The following is a 19,340-nucleotide window of genomic DNA, read 5'->3' as shown; positions in this document are numbered from 1 at the left end:
AGTCCACCTCTAAATAGGGTTGGAGGCAACCAGCTTACAGGCAAACACCGTAACCAGTTTGAAGTAATCTTTTCAAAGAACAGCGGTCTGCTTTCTTAACAGTCGTCTTGTAAACCTCTCCATCAGCATCAAGGGATTAGTCGGTGTTTCAAACGTGCTATGGCATTTGGTAAAGGGATAAATTTCATTTAAAGTTTACAGCTGGACTGACATGATTAAGGCACAGTCATTAACCCCCATAATCGTGTGTAGACGCTCACTTCTCTGCGAGTTCATCCACCCAAATGTGGGTCACAGGTTGCCAGCTAGGGCGTCTCAGGGTTCATACGCATCTTGCTCCTCCGACTCCTGCTGCCATCTAGGGAGCACAAGTTTAGAGGAGCAGCACAGACGCAGCCGTCCGCCACCTCCTGCCAACTCGGGAGCAACGTTATATACACAAAAGTCCTTTGGAAAATCATTTTCTTTGGGGGTCTGTGTATAATAATGATACATATAATTATGAATAGATCAGTTAGAATGATCGTTGTATTTCTACGAAATGTACACCATTTTGAATATCCTCATAGATAAGAATTTGAATGTTCTTGAAGATTATAGGATTCATTTATCAAAAGAAGAATATGTGTTGCATATCTTCAATGCTCAAGAACGTAAAGCCATATTTGTCCCAAGAAACTACAATGTGAACTGTCATTCCTTAAAGAGCTTTATATCATGGTAGTTATCATTTATCTCCATGCACGTACATGGCAACCAAATACACAAATCTTGGTTCTTCCGCAATACTTTCAGACATGCTTTTACCAAACCCTCCCCTTTCAGCCTTGTAGGCTCAGTATTTTGTAGGTTAACGTTTGAACATTTCATTTTTCTAGATTATTCTCCGAACAAGGCTTTTGTGAAGTGTCTCATGCCTTATGACAGACGGTGTGTTGATATCCGTAGCAAATGTTCAAAAGTCCCGCCCGATTGTGAATTCTACCAGTTGTTCACGCTTAGGATAATGGACGGCCATGGTGATTCCTACTGCCATCTCCAGTACTTCATGATCCACTGAACTCTCATCTTAAGACGTCTAACTGTTTCCTGACAAGCTGCATGTTTCCCCTGGAAAGTCTCCTTTCGTAAAGAAATATGTTTCCCCTGTATTCATCTACTCCTGCAGGGAAAATGAACGTCTCGATTAATGGCGGAGTCTCTAGTTCGCCTGAAAATGACGAAGAAAATATACATTTCACTGGAAATGACAAGCATTCAAAACAGAACATTTCTGTGGATTCATCCCTTGTGGTTTGTAATGTTAGTGCCAAGTACTTTGGCCTGAGAAAACCAAAGAATAAATGCTTTTGAGAGACTCAATCCACTCTATATTATTTACATAAGTCAACGATGACCAAATAGTGAGCTTACACGATGTATTTTAACACTTAAGTTATTAACAGTAGCGTTAATAGCTGAAGACAGTTAATATATGTAACTTCCTTTTGCTGATAATTAGTTTTGATTTCGTAAGCATTTAAAAATGTTCCGCGCTGCAAATGGTGTGTAAACTGGGCGTTCAACTAGATTTAACTCTTAAGTTCTTTACGTTACTTCTTATAGCCGTATATCAAAATAGGGAGCGGGCAGGAGAGATGGAAATCCTCCCTTACCACATTCTGAAAAATGGGGGAGGCAGAAGCAAGACCAGGCATTTTTCCCTAGCAGACTTGGTTTGGCTACGGCGGAGGAGCTGAACGCTAACAAAAAAAAAATAGGGATAGAATACACAGGAGCTAATTTGTCACGCTACAGAGGCTGTGTTAGTAAGTGAGGCTACTCTCCTGCTGCCGAAACCTTGGGCAGCATTCCTGCGTCATGAAAAGGAACACGAGGATGGGAAACAGTGTCGGGGTAGGATGTAACTCCGTCAAGTTGTCGATATGAATCTCCCGTTTGTCCAAGATGATTCTCTGACCCCTATATACTCGCACTATAGATATATAGATAGCCCTTCCCTCGGTCGAAACAACAGCTCTAAGCTTTATTTATTGATTTTTTTTTTTTAATGAAGACTTGTTCCTCCACTCTCAAGTATATGACCACTGTTTTCCAGTTCACTTCTGCTTCTTGTGCACTGGATATTATTAAAATTTCTATTATCAATATTATTCTTATTATTATTATTATTACTATCATCAATATTATTATTATTACTATCATTATTATTATCATTATTAATTGAATTCCATGGGGACTGTATTGCATTCAACTGTTCATACTTAAATGCCCACTCAATGCAATAATACCCATCTTAACTCCAAAGACTATTCTTTTCTAATACACGTCTCTACTAATTCTCTGCATGCATGTGTCACGACATTTATATCATTTACGGTGCTCTTATGATATATATTTTTGTTTTTCCATTTTGTGTTAGCAGAGGATGCCATGGTTACTGTTTTATTCGTATGAATACTATGGTTAACCCTGAACCAATAAAAGTTTGTACGAATTAGATAATCAAAGTTTGTGTATTACAGTCAGGCAATTTTTGATATAGATTCCTTCGTAATTATCGGCTTCAGAATCATACAACTGGCATGTGACATACGCAGGGAGTTCGGGTATACCATCATTACTGTTGGCTGTACGGCCCAGTACATTCTTAACAGCTGAACTGTAATTTTTTCATTAAGACACTGAAACGAAAGAATGTCGGCGTTGTCAAGCCCGAACCCAATATTTACATAATGCTAGTCATCCTGGCGGACCTTGTGGCTTGTCTTAGCCCTGTGGGAGCGGACGGCCCGTAGTCCACCCGGGTAAATTACCGTATACATTATTTTGCCATCAAGCATAGTGTATGTGGCCGTAATAAAAGAAAAAAAGAAAAAAATATTTTGATCAGTCAGTTGTACTTTCCAGGTGATGCTGATAAGTTAGTCAGACAGGCCTCCTGAAAGTTAGTGCACTGTCCAGCTCAGTCATCCTCAATCATTCGTTATGAGACACCGTAGCGCAGATATACCAGGCAGTCATCTGAGATACCGTAGCGCAGATATACCTCAGATACCAGGCAGTCATCTGAGATACCGTAGCGCAGATATACCATAGATACCAAGGCAGTCATCTGAGATACCGTAGCGCAGATATACTTGATACCAGGCAGTCATCTGAGACACCGTAGCGCAGATATACCTCAGATACCAGGCAGTCATCTGAGATACCGTAGCGCAGATATACCTCAGATACCAGGCAGTCATCTGAGATACCGTAGCGCAGATATACCTCAGATACCAGGCAGTCATCTGAGATACCGTACCTGAAACATACGTTAGATACCAGGCAGTCACTTGAGATACCAAACCTCAGATATACGTTAAATCTATTTTCCGTTTTTTTTTCTTTTTTCAAAATGGATATGACGAGTAGGGCGTGTGGATAATTCTGCCAGCAGAATGACCAACTCACACCCTATAACACTATGTGCTCGACTGTTATAAAGTGAGTGAATTCAGAGACATTTCCAACCACGTTGACCAATTATGTCTATTTACATTCATAATGATGTTTAGCCCCGGATACTCGAAATGCCTTCCACTTTACGAGCTCACACGTCATATAACTTATTATATAACTCAATCATCATGTTCCATTTCCTGAGGCTTTTGCGCACCCCGTATCTCTTATGCGCCACCGCCGACAGGAAGAGGAGAGGAGTGCTCGATACATTCTCCAGGGTTATGCAAAAAAAAAAAAAAAAAAAAAAAAAAAAATAATGAATTTGTGACAGGAATGAGGTCGGGCACTGAGAGTACGAAGCTATCATACCTAAATATGTCTTACTTCATATACTGGCTACGTCAACATTTGCATGTAGTTACTCAAGTCTGCCAGGTCTTTACAACCTCTTCTCTACTATACTGGAAGAACTATGCTAGACTTTAATATTAGAAAGTGGGGTGTAACTCAATGGCTAGTCATTCTATGCCTTAGCAGGCGGGTTAAGTCACTCGTTTTATGGCCTCCTTCTGCATGGCAGACTTAGCATGATGAAAAAAAAAAGTCTGCCAACTTGAGTAGTTGCGTTGGTTCCCATGTCAAAGGGGACGCCTTGGATAACATATGGAGAATGTCTTTTTTTTTTTTTTTTTCTTAGCAGAGACGTTACGGGCAACTGAGGCCCTACTTAAGGTCATTCTTTTAGCGATACATTTTTGCGCATGATCAAGATATTCCTATGAGTCCACGGGGAAAATGAAACACGAAAAGTTCCCAAGTGCACTTTCGTGTAATAATCACATCATCAGGGGAGACACAAGAGAGAAATATAACAGTCAGTTGATATACATCGAAGAGACGAAGCTAGGACGCCATTTGGTAAACATGCGATTGTCCAAAACATGTGATTCATGTTCACCAAAGGGCGTCCTAGCTTCGTCTCTTCGATGTATATCAACTGACTGTTATATTTCGCTCTTGTGTCTCCCCTGATGGTGTGATTATTACACGAAAGTGCACTTGGGAACTTTTCGTGTTTCATTTTCCCCGTGGACTCATGGGAATATATATATATATATATATATATATATATATATATATATATATATATATATATATATATATATATATATACTATCCTGAGTCCTTGTACACATTTTATCAACCAACTGTTAAAGGTGGATGAACAGCTGGGTGCAGTGTGGATCGACTACCGTAAACAGGATTCGAACCTATGCGCTCGACCCTAGGCGGCCCGTGAATGCATTACGGTCAGGTGGTGTTTGCGCTGATAAAACTGGACAGTGTATGGTAACAGGACGCCCAGCATTGTTACCCGCATTTTTGTGGAGATGCGGAAATAGAATAAGTGAACTGGTTATTCAGCTGATTTACCAAAACATAATGAAAGCCATCAGGATAGCAACACCACGAATTTTCATATCACTCTGTGCCCGTCTTAAATGAAACGGATTAGAAGTTGTCATTACGTCTCATATACATCATGTTATGAGACAGCTGCATCAGTCTTTTCAGAGATGAATAAAGTCAAAGAGAAGAGGAATGCAGACATGATGAAACAGTAAAAAAACAAGTATGCATCTAGGGAGGATGGAAGACATCAAGTTTGTTGGTAAATGAGCGTGTATGCTGGGGGGGGGGGGGGGAAGCCACTTAACAATGCTACTCCATCATTTGAGCAATAAACGGGGCCTTGAAGGTTACGCTGTACGTCTCCCAAGCCAACAGTTACAGAGACAAATGCCTTGGGAACCATGCTATACCCTGGCAACAATGAATCTGGTCGTTTTCTCTCACGAAAAAAAAAAAAATAAGAACCAGGTATTCTGAAAGCAACATCTACATATCTTTGACAGCCTAACACTAGTAAAAACATGGAACAACGGCGTGGCTATTGACCAAGATTATTAACTCGCAAAGGTCATCATACATTTTCTTTTAACTTGGTAAAAATGTAGAGGAAGACTAAAATACACGATCCGAACACTTCTGAGGGACCAGTGCTTCCCGGTAAACAATCCTTTCTTTGTATGGCTGATGTCCGGCATAGGCCACTGCGGTCAGACAGGCCACCACTAAATGTGGGTTTAGGGAGGGGAAGGCCATGCAAGGGCTGGGGTGAGGGGGAGGGTATGCAGTAAGTGGAGGGAGAGCACAAGGGAAGAGAAGGTACTGCAAGGAGGGGTAGAAGAGGGCCGCACTCGAGTTTATGGTCTTGGGAGGGAGGGCCATGCAGGGATGGAGGTGTGGGGAGAGAAGAGCCGTGGTGAGGGTAAGACGATGGCTGTTGTTGTTGTGGGGGGGTGGGGGAGACTAAGAAGGTAGAGGTGTACAATATTGGAAATGTAATGAAAATTATAAGATACTAAGGTTCGAGTCTGTGCCTCTCCTGGCTTACAAGGATTACAAAGACGTTCACATTTTATGCAGACCTTCAACAGCCTAACTTAGCTGAGGAGAAAACCGTATATTGTTTTCAAACATTTCATTTCCAATATAGTCACCTTATCCTTTCTATCACTGTCAAAGGACCACCCCTCACACCAAAGGGACTATTATACCATCAAACATACATACTAGTAACATTTCATCTAAAATTATTCCAGGACCAATAATTATTTCGTAAGTCTCTCTCTGTGGAGAGAGCCCTTTTTTTTTTCAGTTTCTATTTTCTCCCCTCACTAAAAAAAAAAAAAAGAAAAAAAAAAAAGCTTTTGCACCACACTTCATTTCTGAGCCTACCGTCTTCGAACTTAGTAGGCCTCAGTATTCCCAGACGACTTTTTCCTTTTCTGTAAGTCGGAAGGGGGGATAAAGCAGCTCAAAAATGCCTTTTGATGAAAATTATTAACTGCTTCATCCTCCAATTTATCCTGATGCCCTTTGAAGACAGGCGTACTGCATTCGCTCAAAAAGACTATTGGCCTTTCTGGTACCCTGTAATGGGGGTTGTGATCGTCCTTATCTCTGCCCCGCCCGGCCAATCTGAAGTGTGCTGCCACACCCATCCCCGACTGCGAGAACCTTCCTGGGGTGTGACCCTCGGAGGAACTGCTCGCTCAACACTGCGAGAGCCTTCCTGGGGTGTGACCCTCGGAGGAACTGCTCGCTCAACACTGCGAGAGCCTTCCTGGGGTGTGACCCTCGGAGGAACTGCTCGCTCAACACTGCGAGAACCTTCCTGGGGTGTGACCCTCGGAGGAACTGCTCGCTCAACACTAGTCTCGCACACCAGGATGGATCCACGGAAAAAATGGTGGCCATTTCTGTTCGTCACAAGGGATAAAGACACGGAGTGAAGTGGGAAATGAAGCAGAAAAGCTAGGGAACTCTGGAGCCTCATTGTAGGACCCGAAGAAGGTCTTTGTAGGAGGCTTCTCTTTTTTTTCTTTTGAGGATATGAGAAGGTCGAAGAGTAATAAGCAAATTGAATGTGTGTGTTACAGATGACGGAACACAAGTGTGTGGTCAACAGCTGTTGCTGCGGTTGCTCCCTGCGCAGCGGTACTTTGGCCATCGCCATTTTCAACCTGGTGAGTACAAACGTGTTCAACGTGTTCTTTTGCAGTGATGATGTTCAGTATGTTCCAATGTAGAAGGGAATGTTCACAGATACCTGTTGGCCAGAGTTATCAAAGGTTTCGTGATGATGGTGTTCTTGTAATGTAGCGAAGTTGAGGGTGTCATGAAGACGAGAGAGTGGGGGTGAGGGAGAGACAGCCTTTGACATGAACTGTAAGAATCAGGTCAAAGGACAGTGGTGTTGAGGATGAAATGAAACTGTAGTTCTTCTCAATGAAGATACGCGTTTGTCGAGGAATAACTGATGATGGTTTTTTTTGGAGGTAGAGTGAAATAGAGGTTTATTGAGGGTGCAGTGATGATGCTTCTGGTAGTGTCCACCATCACTGTCACCATGACTTGTGTGTGTGAGTGCGACTGACATTCTACGCAGGCGAGTGTAGGGGGTTTCAAAGGCTCAGACTAGGAGTGTCTTGTATGTGGATGTAACCAAGTTGAGAGAAGAGAAATAGGAAGTACGTTTGAGGAAAATAAAATGTAAATGTTCTGGCTCTGAGTGAAACGAAGCTCAAGGGTGAAAGGGGAAGAATGGTTTAGAAATGTCTTAGGAGTAAAGTAAGGGGTTTGTGCGAGAATTGGAGCTAAGGAGTAGCACTACTCCTGAAGCACATGAGGCAGTTTGTGATAGACTGTAAGGAAGTAAATTATTGATTGATGTGGGTAAAACTGAAAGAGGATGGCGGGAAATGGGTGATTATTGGTGCTTATGCACTTGGCCATGAGAAGGAAGATCAAGAGAGGCAAGTGTTTTGGCAGCAGCTGAGTGAGTGTCAGGGTTTTAGTGCAAGAGACCGGGGTATTAGAGATGGTTGATTTAAATGCGAAGGCATGTAAAGTGGCAGATGAGGGTATAATTAGTGCGCAGCTGGCATTCAGTGTTATGAATGGAGATGGTGAAGAACTTGTGGAGTTGTGTGCTGACAACAGACTGGTGATTGGGGTTACATGGTTTAAAAAGAGAGATGTACACACGTATATGTGAGTAGGATGAGTAGGAGAGATAGTCAATGGACATTACAAGATTACGTATTAATTGACAGGCGTGTAAAAGACACACTTCTGGATGTAGATGTGCTGAGAGGGGCAGCTGGTGTGATGTCTGATCACTATCTTGTGGAGGCGAGGGTGAAGATTTGTAGGTCTTCAAAAAAAAGGAGAAAATGTCGGGAATAAGAGTGGTGCAGAGTGAGTGAGCTTGGAACGGAGACTTGCGTGAAGAAATATCAGGAGAGACTGAGTGTAGGATGGCAAAAGGGGAGAGCAAATGAAGTGAGGGGAGTTGGTGAGGTATTTAGGGAAGCAGTGATGGCATGTGCAAGAGATGCATGTGGCATGCAAAAAGTGGGAAGTGGGCAGATAAGAAATGGTAGTGAGTGTTGAGATGAAGGAGTAAAGTTGCAGTTAAAGAAAGAGAGGTGATTGGACAGTACTTTAAGGTATGAGTACAAATGATTGGGAGATGTATAAGAGAAAGCAGAAGGAGGTTAAGAGGAGGGTCCAATGGTTGAAAAAGTTGGCAAATGAAAGTTTGGGTGAGAGAGTATCATTAAACTTTTGGGAGAATATAAAGATGTTTTGGAAGGAGGTAGATAATGGGGACATTGGTGAAGGGGGGCAAAAGGGAAAGTAATAACAGGTAGCGATGGAGTGAATATTCTGAAGGATTGTTCAATATGTTTGATGACTGAGTGGCAGATGTAGAGTGTTTTGGTTAGGGCGGTATGCGAAGTGAGAGTCATGGTGAAAAAAGAAGAGGTGGTGAAAGTCTTGCGGAAGATGATATGCGACAAGGTGGGGGTGGAGTGGATGGTACTGAGGTTGAATTTATTAAGAATGAGGGTGACTATGTTTTTAATTGGTTGGAAAGAGTATTCAGTGTATGTGTGGATCATGGTGAAATGCCTGAGTACTTTGTGGAATGTATGTATAGTGCCACAGTATAAAGGCAAAGTGGATAAAGGTAAAAGTTCAAACTACAGAGGTACAAGTTTGCTGAGTATACCTGGTAAGTTGTATGGTAGGATATTGACTGATAGGGTGGAGGCACATACAGAGCATCAGATTGGGAAAGAGCAGTGTGGTTTCAGAAGTGGTAGAGGATGTGTGGATCAGGTGTTTGCTTTGAAGAATGCATGTGAGAAACACTTAGCAAAACAGATGGATTTGTATGTGGCATTTATGGTTCTGGAGAAGGCATATGATAAGGTAGAGATGCTTTGTATAAAGTCTTAAGAATAAATACTATTGTGTGGGACATAAGCTGCAAGAAGTAGAGAAGTTTTTATCAAGGGCGTAAAGCGTGTGTACGAGTACGAAGAAAGGCGAGTAAATGGTTCCCACTGAAGGTCCATCTGCGGCAAGGGTGAGTGATGTTCCCATGGTTGTTTAATTTGTTTATGGATGAGGTGATGAGGGAGGTAAATGCAAGTCTTAGAGCGAGGAGCGAGTATGCTGTTTGTTGGGAATGAGAGGGCCTGGGAAGTAAGTCAGTTGTTTTAACCGATGATACAGCACTGGTTGCTGATTCATGTGAGAAACCGCAGAAGTTGATGACTGAGTTTGGAAGAGTATGTGAAAGGAGGAAGGTGAAAGGAAATGTGAATAAAAGCAAGGTTATCCATTCTTTTTCATACATATTCGCCATTTCCCGCGTTAGCGGGGTAGCGTTAAGAACTTAGGACTGAGCCTTAGAGGGAATATCCTTACCTGGCCCCCTTCTCTGTTCCTTTTTTTTGAAAATTAGAAAAACGGGAGGGGAGGATTTCCAGACCCCCGCTCCCTTCCCTTTTAGTCGCTTTTTATGACTGACTGTGAACGAATGTGGCCTTTATTTTCTTATCCTAGCGCTACCTCGCGCGCACGCAAGGGGGACGGGGTGCCATTTCACGTGTGGCGGGGTGGCGACGAGAATGGATGAAGGCAGCATGAATATGTATGTATATGTGTATATATGCATATGTCTGTGTATGTATATATATGTATATGTTGAAATGTATAGGTATGTCTGTGCGTGTGTGGGCGTTTATGTATATACATGTGTATGTGGGTGGGTTGGGCCATTCTTTCGTCTGTTTCCTTGCGCTACCTCTGTGTGTGTGTGTGTGTGTGTGTGTGTGTGTGTGTGTGTGTGTGTGTGTGTGTGTGTGTGTGAGTGTGTGTGTGTGTATTTATCTATTTCATCTATTATACTTAATCGCTGTCTACGCTTTAGTGAGGTAGTGCAAGGAAACAGACGAAAGAATGGCCCAACCCACCCATATACACACGTAAATACATAAACGCCCACATACACATAACTATACATTTCAACTTATACACAAACAGAGATAAACATATATACACATGTACATATTCATACTTGCTGCCTTCATCCATTATCCTTAATCACTGTTTCCCGCGTTAGTGAGGTAGCGTAAGGAAACAGACGAAGAATGGCCCAACCACTCACACACACACACACACATATATACACACACACACACATATATATACATATATATATATATATATATATATATATATATATATATATATATATATATATATATATATATATATATATATATAAACGCCCATACCCGCACATATACACACATATATTTCAGCGTATACATACATATACATACACAGATATATACATATATACACATGTACATATTCATACTTGCTGCCTTCATCCATTCTCGCCACCACCACGCCACACACGAAATAGCATTCCCACCCCCTCCCAGCGGGGTAGCGCCAGGAAAAGACAAAAAGGCCACATTCGTTCACACTCATTCTCTAGGTGTCATGTGTAATGCACTGAAACCACAGCTCCCTTTCCACATCCAGGCCCCACAGACCTTTCCATGGTTTACCCCAGACGCTTCACATGCCCTGCTTCAATCCACTGACAGCACATCGATCCCGGTATACCAAATCGCTCCAATTCACTCTATTCCTTGCACGCCTTTCACCCTCCTGTCGTGTGTGTCCATGTGTGTGTGTTTCTTCATCTGTTTCCTGGTGCTACCTTGCTTATGCAGGAAACAGCAATCAAGTCTAAAATTACAGATGGATGGATAGATAGTTAGGTAGATCTCTTAACCTATATACTGTATATAACTTGGATCTGATAACCATACATTGAGCATTCCTTGGAGATTATATGGGAGGGTATTGACTGAGAGGGTGAAGGCATGTACAGAGCATCAGATTGGGGAAGAGCAGTGTGGTTTCAGTAGTGGTTGAGGATGTGTGGATCAGGAGTTTGCTTGGAATAATGTAACCGAGAAATAGAAAAACAAAGGGATTTGTATGTAGCATTTATGGATCTGGAGAAGGCATATGATAGAGTTGATAGAGATGCTCTGTGGAAGGTATTAAGGGTATATGGTGGGTGAGGCAAGTTGCTAGAAACAGTAAAAAGTTTTTATCGAGAATGTAAGGCATATACAGAGTAGGAAGAGAGGAAAGTGATTGGTTACCAGCGAATGTCGGTGTGTGGCAGGGGTGAATGATGTCTCCATGGTTGTTTAATTTGTATTTATGGATGGGGTTGTTAGGGAGGTGAATGCAAGAGTTTTGGAGAGAGGGGCAAGTATGCAATCTGTTGTGGAGAGAGGGCTTGGGAAGTGAGTCAGTTTTTGTTCGCTGATGATACAGCGCTGGTGGATGATTCAGGTAAGAAACTGCAGAAGCTGGTGACTTGAGTTTGGTAAAGTGTGTGAAAGAAGAAAGCTGAGAGTAAATGTGAATAAGAGCTAAGGTATTAGGTACAGTAGGGTTGAGGGATAAGTAAACTGGGAGGTAAGTTTGAATGGAGAAAAACTGGAGGGAGTGAAGTGTTTTACACATCTGGGAGTGGATTTAACAGCAGGTGGAACCATGGAAGCAGAAGTGAGTCACAGGGTGGGGGAGGGGGCGAAAGGTTCTGGGAGTGTTGAAGAATGTGTGGAAGGCGAAAACATTATCTCGGAAAGCAAAAATGGATGTTTGAAGGAATTGTGGTTCCAACAATGTCATATGGTTCCGAAGCGTGGACTATAGATATGATTGTGCAGAGAGGGTGGATGTGTTGGAAATGAGATGTTTGAGGACAATATGTGATGTGAGTTGGTTTGATCAAGTAAGTAATGAAAGGGTAAGAGAGATGTGTGGTGATAAAAAGAGTGTGGTTTAGAGAGCAGAAGAGGGTGTATTGAAGTGGTTTGGTCACATGGAGAGAATGAGTTAGGAAAGATTGACAAAGAGGATACATGTGTCAGAGGTGGAGGGAACGAGAAGTGGGAGACCAAACTGGAGGTGGAAGGATAGAGTGAAAAAGATTTTGAACGATCGGGGCCTGAACATGCAGGAGGGTGAAAGGCGTGCAAGGAATAGAGTGAACTGGAACGATGTGGTATACCAGGGTCGACGTGCTGTCAAGGGATTGAACCAGGGCATGTGCAGTGTCTGGGGTAAACCATGGAAAGTTTTGTGGGGCTTCAAGGTGGAGAGGGAGATGTGGTTTTAATGCATTACACATGACAGCTAGAGACTGAGAGTGAACGAATGTGGCCTTTGTTGTCTTTTCCTAGAGCTACCTTGCGCGCGTGCGGGGAGTGCCACTTCATGCATGGCGGGATGGCGACGGGAATGGCTGAGGGCAGCAAGTATGAATATGTACGTGTGTATATATGTATTTGTCTGTGTATGTACATGTATGTATACACTGAAATGTATAGATATGTATATGTGTGTGCGTGGGTGTGTATGTATTTACATGTGTATGTGGGTGGGTTGGGCCATTCTTTCGTCTTTTTCCTTGTGCTACCTCGCTAATGCGGAAGACAGCAACAAAGTATAATAAAAAATATAGAATAAAATAGCGCAATGTCTTACACGAGGTACGATGGATAGTGAATTTTAGCTTCCATATGATAACACTGTATGTACGATAATTTCGATAATGGACAGTTCTAGCATACATATGATGAACGAGATGTATTAAGAGTGTTAAGAGTGTTTTAGCATACATTTAATATATATCATGTATGATGATGGACAGTGAGTTTTACCTGACATAAAATGACACAAGTATAAGCGGGGATGATGAGTTTTTGCATACGCATGATAAAATGAGGTATGACGAGCATGTTGATGGTGAATGAGTTTAACCATACATGTAATGACACAAGAGATATGATGATTATGTCTATAAAATATGTCCTGCTTCCCACAGATCCTGTCACTGATCCAGATCGTCCTGGGTAGCATCGCCATTGCTTCTGGTAAGTCCAAGCACGGCAGTGATTGTGTTGGTGACATTTTGTTACATTCAGTAGACACTCCAATGTACTGAACATGTCAGTGAACTTGCAAATCATGAGTCAACAACAAACTGAAGAAATGAGATAAGATGCCATGCCAGAGTAACAGGCGGTAACAGGGTATACAAGCCCATGTGCCTGTGTTGGGATTTGAAAATTTGCACATCGTTTACTCCTGTATGAAAAATGTGTCAGATCTTGAAATGGATGTAAGTCGGATACATGTCGGTATGGCATGTAGAATTCGAATACTAGTACAGCATTCTTTTATCCTACTAAATACCAGTGACACCACAATACAGCTCACAGACAATGAGAACTAAGAAAGCAATCCATAAAAATCAAATTCACAGTAACAACTAGGTACAGTAGGGTTGAGGGTCAAGTCAATTGGGAGGTGAGTTTGAATGGAGAAAAACTGGAGGAAGTGAAGTGTTTTAGATATCTGGGAGTGGATCTGGCAGCGGATGGAACCATGGAAGCGGAAGTGGATCATAGGGTGGGGGAGGGGGCAAAAATTTTGGGAGCCTTGAAAAATGTGTGGAAGTCGAGAACATTATCCCGGAAAGCAAAAATGGGTATGTTTGAAGGAATAGTAGTTCCAACAATGTTGTATGGTTGCGAGGCGTGGGCTATGGATAGAGTTGTGCGCAGGAGGATGGATGTGCTGGAAATGAGATGTTTGAGGACAATGTGTGGTGTGAGGTGGTTTGATCGAGTAAGTAACGTAAGGGTAAGAGAGATGTGTGGAAATAAAAAGAGCGTGGTTGAGAGAGCAGAAGAGGGTGTTTTGAAATGGTTTGGGCACATGGAGAGAATGAGTGAGGAAAGATTGACCAAGAGGATATATGTGTCGGAGGTGGAGGGAACGAGGAGAAGAGGGAGACCAAATTGGAGGTGGAAAGATGGAGTGAAAAGGATTTTGTGTGATCGGGGCCTGAACATGCAGGAGGGTGAAAGGAGGGCAAGGAATAGAGTGAATTGGAGCGATGTGGTATACAGGGGTTGACGTGCTGTCAGTGGATTGAGTCGGGGCATGTGAAGCGTCCGGGGTAAACCAAGGAAAGCTGTGTAGGTATGTATATTTGCGTGTGTGGACGTGTGTATGTACATGTGTATGGGGGGGGGTTGGGCCATTTCTTTCGTCTGTTTCCTTGCGCTACCTCGCAAACGCGGGAGACAGCGACAAAGTATAAAAAAAAAAAAAAAAAAAAAAAACTATGATATAATCAACATATATGCTTTCCTTCCCAAATACCCATTCCAAATACACTCCTCAATTGCAGAACTTCACCAGCATGCAGTGAAATCTCAGTGGAGATATCAATGCCCACCATTCCACTTAACACACACCCATTATCCCAAAGGTGAAGTACCCATAAACTAACTATGATTTCACAATTTCTTGACCTATGCAACCAGCCAACCAGACTCCTCAAACCACCACCTCCAGCAGCCAACCTCTGCTCACCAGCTCTACAAACAAGGACCAATAGGAGCACCCCACATGAACAATCCTCTGACCACTTGCCTATCATGATAACACTCCATTTAACCACCCAACCAATATAACCACCAATAAACTTACACAAACTACAGGAAAGCAGACTACCCAGCCTTCACAAAGTACATAGAAAGAAAGCTACAAAACTTTAGATGATTTCTCATCCCTAAATCAAGCATTTCCAACAAAGCCAACAAAAAGCACATATAACAAGGGAAAAGAGATAAATATAACCCAATTTCCCCCACAAATTACACACCTCATAAAGAAACCAGCTCTGATACTACCACTCACCATCAACAGATATGAAATTCAAACTCTGAAGAACAATGCCATCACTCTCCTAATCAATGAAAGACAAACTGAAAATGCACTCCTTCCTCAACACAGTGACTTACAAGACCCTGAGCAACCAACTCTAGAGCACATTAAATAAAATCTACTCATACTGCACAAGTCCAGCCCCAACTTATGGAGTGCTATTGACCCACTGAAATCCATTCTACCGAGGGAAGATGCAAACATACTTGAGAGACTACAAAGAAATCAGTCAAACCAATGACAACCCGAAAGAGGAAACTCATGAAGACCTAAGCAACATCCACTCTGAAACAACTGACCACCCATCCTTCACATCCAGTAATACCAAAAATTCAAATACAACCATAAGAACTCTCTTGCTACAGGCCCCAACAGCATATTGAACTTTCACATTAAACACAAAGGCCCTTTTACAATCCAAGCACTTAGATAGCATCAACCACTCCTGTCTACACACCAAAATCCCTAACATATGAAAACTTGCCAACATAATACCAATCCTAAAACCTTCCAAATGATCCCAACACTCCATCCTCCAACCGTCCTTTATCACTTCTGTCCTCAGTATCCAAAATCTGTGAAAAAATGATCAACAGAAAAAGAAAAAAAAAACACTCATCCACACAACTTCAGACCCAAACACATCATATCTAGATGGATTCAACCATAACTCCCTTCCTTCACTGTACTAGTTAAAAAAGACATCAACGAAGCAATTGACTCTGTTCCCTGACATATCCTCACACAAAAATACCTGACACCATCCTCCACAACAATGACAAAAGGTATGCTGGCCAACTTCATGGCCGATCACCAATCCTGTCACTCATAATGGCTTCACCTCTACAACATACCCCAAAGAGCAGTTCTTTCTCCAATTCTCTGCAATGAGTTCCTACATAACCTCCCGTTATATCAGGTAAAATCAATATAATGGTTCTTTCGAATGCAGATGACCTCGCAGCACATAATAATACCCTACCTAACACCACAGTGGTAACATCAAAACAGGCAGCACTACATTACACATTTGGAACAATGGCTTGCCTATAACAAAATGTCTACAACTCCAAAGAAGTCTTCAATCACTCTTTTAACCCCAGACAAACATAAGTCCAGTTCACATCCTCCAGTCACCTTGAATTTGTCTCTCACACTGAGCAAAGTACCAACCATTTTAGGCAGCATATACGATACACACGACATGCTACACACCAGTAACATCGACACAAAAACAAAACACAAACTGAAGTCCCCCAGAACACTGACTTGCATCAGATTTGGACAAGAATAAAAAAAATTCCTTCAACTTCTGATACAAATAATTCATCCACTCCATTTAGAACTGTGCCTCACCTCCTGGTCTTCCACACTCTCAAAAACAAATATCACAAATCTGCAAACTGCACAAAATAGTGCACTCAAAACTATCACTGGCTGCCTGGCAACTACAAACACTAAACACCTTCACAGTGATACAAAGATTGTTCCAATACAGTATCACCTCAACATGCTTGGCACTCAATTCTGGGCAACTCAATCAGCAACCACCAACCCCCATGAAGAAATACAATGTTTGCCCCTGCCTCACACTTAGGTAACCTCCACTTACCCCAAAACATATACAATACTGAGAAAACACAGTGAAATAACCTTTCAAGCACTAAACAACCGACCTCCCAACTCTTTCTTAAACTCCAACCCACCAGACATACACGAATCAGAAACCAAACTTCCCAGACAGACAAACTCAAGTCACAGTCTTCTTCTTATGCTTAGGACATCACCCATCACGCCAAACACCTTTTCAGCATATGCCAAGACTGTTCATGCTTACAATAAAGAAAACACTAAGAAGTGCTACTCAATTGCTCTAGTATAATAAAAATTAATAATCATATATTTTATAAATTGGAGGTGGAAAGATGGAGTGAAAAAGATTTTGTGTGATCGGGGCCTGAACATGCAGGAGGGTGAAAGGAGGGCAAGGAATAGAGTGAATTGGAGTGATGTGGTATACCGGGGTTGACGTGCTGTCAGTGGATTGAATCAGGGCATGTGAAGCGTCTGGGGTAAACCATGGAAAGCTGTGTAGGTATGTATATTTGCGTGTGTGGACGTATGTGTATACATGTGTATGGGGGTGGGTTGGGCCATTTCTTTCGTCTGTTTCCTTGCGCTACCTCGCAAACGCGGGAGACAGCGACAAAAAAAAAAAAAAAAAATATTTTATAAATTTTTTTGATGATAGAGTGGCAGATATAGGGTGTTTTGGTCGAGGTGGTGTGCAAAGTGAGAGGGTTAGGGAAAATGATTTGGTAAACAGAGAAGAGGTAGTGAAAGCTTTGCGGAAGATGAAAGCCAGCAAGGCAGCAGGTTTGGATGGTATTGCAGTGGAATTTATTAAAAAAGGGGGTGACTGTATTGTTGACTGGTTGGTAAGGTTATTTAATGTATGTATGACTCATGGTGAGGTGCCTGAGGATTGGCGGAATGCGTGCATAGTGCCATTGTACAAAGGCAAAGGGGATAAGAGTGAGTGCTCAAATTACAGAGGTATAAGTTTGTTGAGTATTCCTGGTAAAGTATATGGGAGGGTATTGATTGAGAGGGTGAAGGGATGTACAGAGCATCAGATTGGGGAAGAGCAGTGTGGTTTCAGAAGTGGTAGAGGATGTGTGGATCAGGTGTTTGCTTTGAAGAATGTATGTGAGAAATACTTAGAAAAGCAAATGGATTTGTATGTAGCATTTATGGATCTGGAGAAGGCATATGATAGAGTTGATAGAGATGCTCTGTGGAAGGTATTAAGAATATATGGTGTGGGAGGAAAGTTGTTAGAAGCAGTGAAAAGTTTTTATCGAGGATGTAAGGCATGTGTACGTGTAGGAAGAGAGGAAAGTGATTGGTTCTCAGTGAATGTAGGTTTGCGGCAGGGGTGTGTGATGTCTCCATGGTTGTTTAATTTGTTTATGGATGGGGTTGTTAGGGAGGTAAATGCAAGAGTTTTGGAAAGAGGGGCAAGTATGAAGTCTGTTGGGGATGAAAGAGCTTGGGAAGTGAGTCAGTTGTTGTTCGCTGATGATACAGCGCTGGTGGCTGATTCATGTGAGAAACTGCAGAAGCTGGTGACTGAGTTTGATAAAGTGTGTGGAAGAAGAAAGTTAAGAGTAAATGTGAATAAGAGCAAGGTTATTAGGTACAGTAGGGTTGAGGGTCAAGTCAATTGGGAGGTGAGTTTGAATGGAGAAAAACTGGAGGAAGTGAAGTGTTTTAGATATCTGGGAGTGGATCTGGCAGCGGATGGAACCATGGAAGCGGAAGTGGATCATAGGGTGGGGGAGGGGGCGAAAATCCTGGGGGCCTTGAAGAATGTGTGGAAGTCGAGAACATTATCTCGGAAAGCAAAAATGGGTATGTTTGAAGGAATAGTGGTTCCAACAATGTTGTATGGTTGCGAGGCGTGGGCTATGGATAGAGTTGTGCGCAGGAGGATGGATGTGCTGGAAATGAGATGTTTGAGGACAATGTGTGGTGTGAGGTGGTTTGATCGAGTGAGTAACGTAAGGGTAAGAGAGATGTGTGGAAATAAAAAGAGCGTGGTTGAGAGAGCAGAAGAGGGTGTTTTGAAGTGGTTTGGGCACATGGAGAGAATGAGTGAGGAAAGATTGACCAAGAGGATATGAGGGTTTTTTATTATACTTTGTCACTGTCTCCCCCGTTAGCGAGGTAGCCAAGGGAAAAAGGCGGGAAAAAACGGCCCCCCCCCACCCCCTTTCACTTTTATATACATACACGTCCCCCCGTACAAAAAAACATTCCTAAAACATCTCAACGTATACAATATTAAAAAAACCACCCACAGACATATACCCCTCATGTACATAAACATACGTCTGCCCTTATTCATTCCCTCGCCCCCCCCGCCCCACATGAAAGGGAAAACCCCCTTTCCCCCCGCATGTGTGCGAGGTTTGCGCTAGGGAAAAAACAAAAAAAGGCCACATTTCGTTCCCCACTCAGCTCTAGCTGTCATGTATAATGCAACCCAAACCACAGCTCCCTTTCCCATCCAGGCCCCACAAAACTTTTCCCTTGGGTTTTTAAAATTAAAAAAACAATTTTAAAAAAAA

At 42.3% G+C, this 19,340-nt stretch overlaps 1 protein-coding gene across 1 annotated transcript in view; it reads left to right on the top strand.

Moving 5' to 3' along the window:
* LOC139766594 (uncharacterized) overlaps nt 1-19,340 on the top strand; it is a 73,497-nt gene that overhangs the window by 11,714 nt on the left and 42,443 nt on the right. The window contains exons 2-3 of the mRNA XM_071695452.1: nt 6,954-7,040; nt 13,295-13,343. Of these exons, the coding sequence (XP_071551553.1) occupies nt 6,954-7,040; nt 13,295-13,343 (136 nt within the window). The remainder of the gene's footprint in view (nt 1-6,953; nt 7,041-13,294; nt 13,344-19,340) is intronic.

Source organism: Panulirus ornatus, chromosome 4, assembly GCF_036320965.1.
Source record: "Panulirus ornatus isolate Po-2019 chromosome 4, ASM3632096v1, whole genome shotgun sequence".
In the NCBI taxonomy this organism is placed as follows: domain Eukaryota; kingdom Metazoa; phylum Arthropoda; class Malacostraca; order Decapoda; family Palinuridae; genus Panulirus; species Panulirus ornatus.
This window is presented reverse-complemented; position numbering and strand designations above follow the sequence as displayed.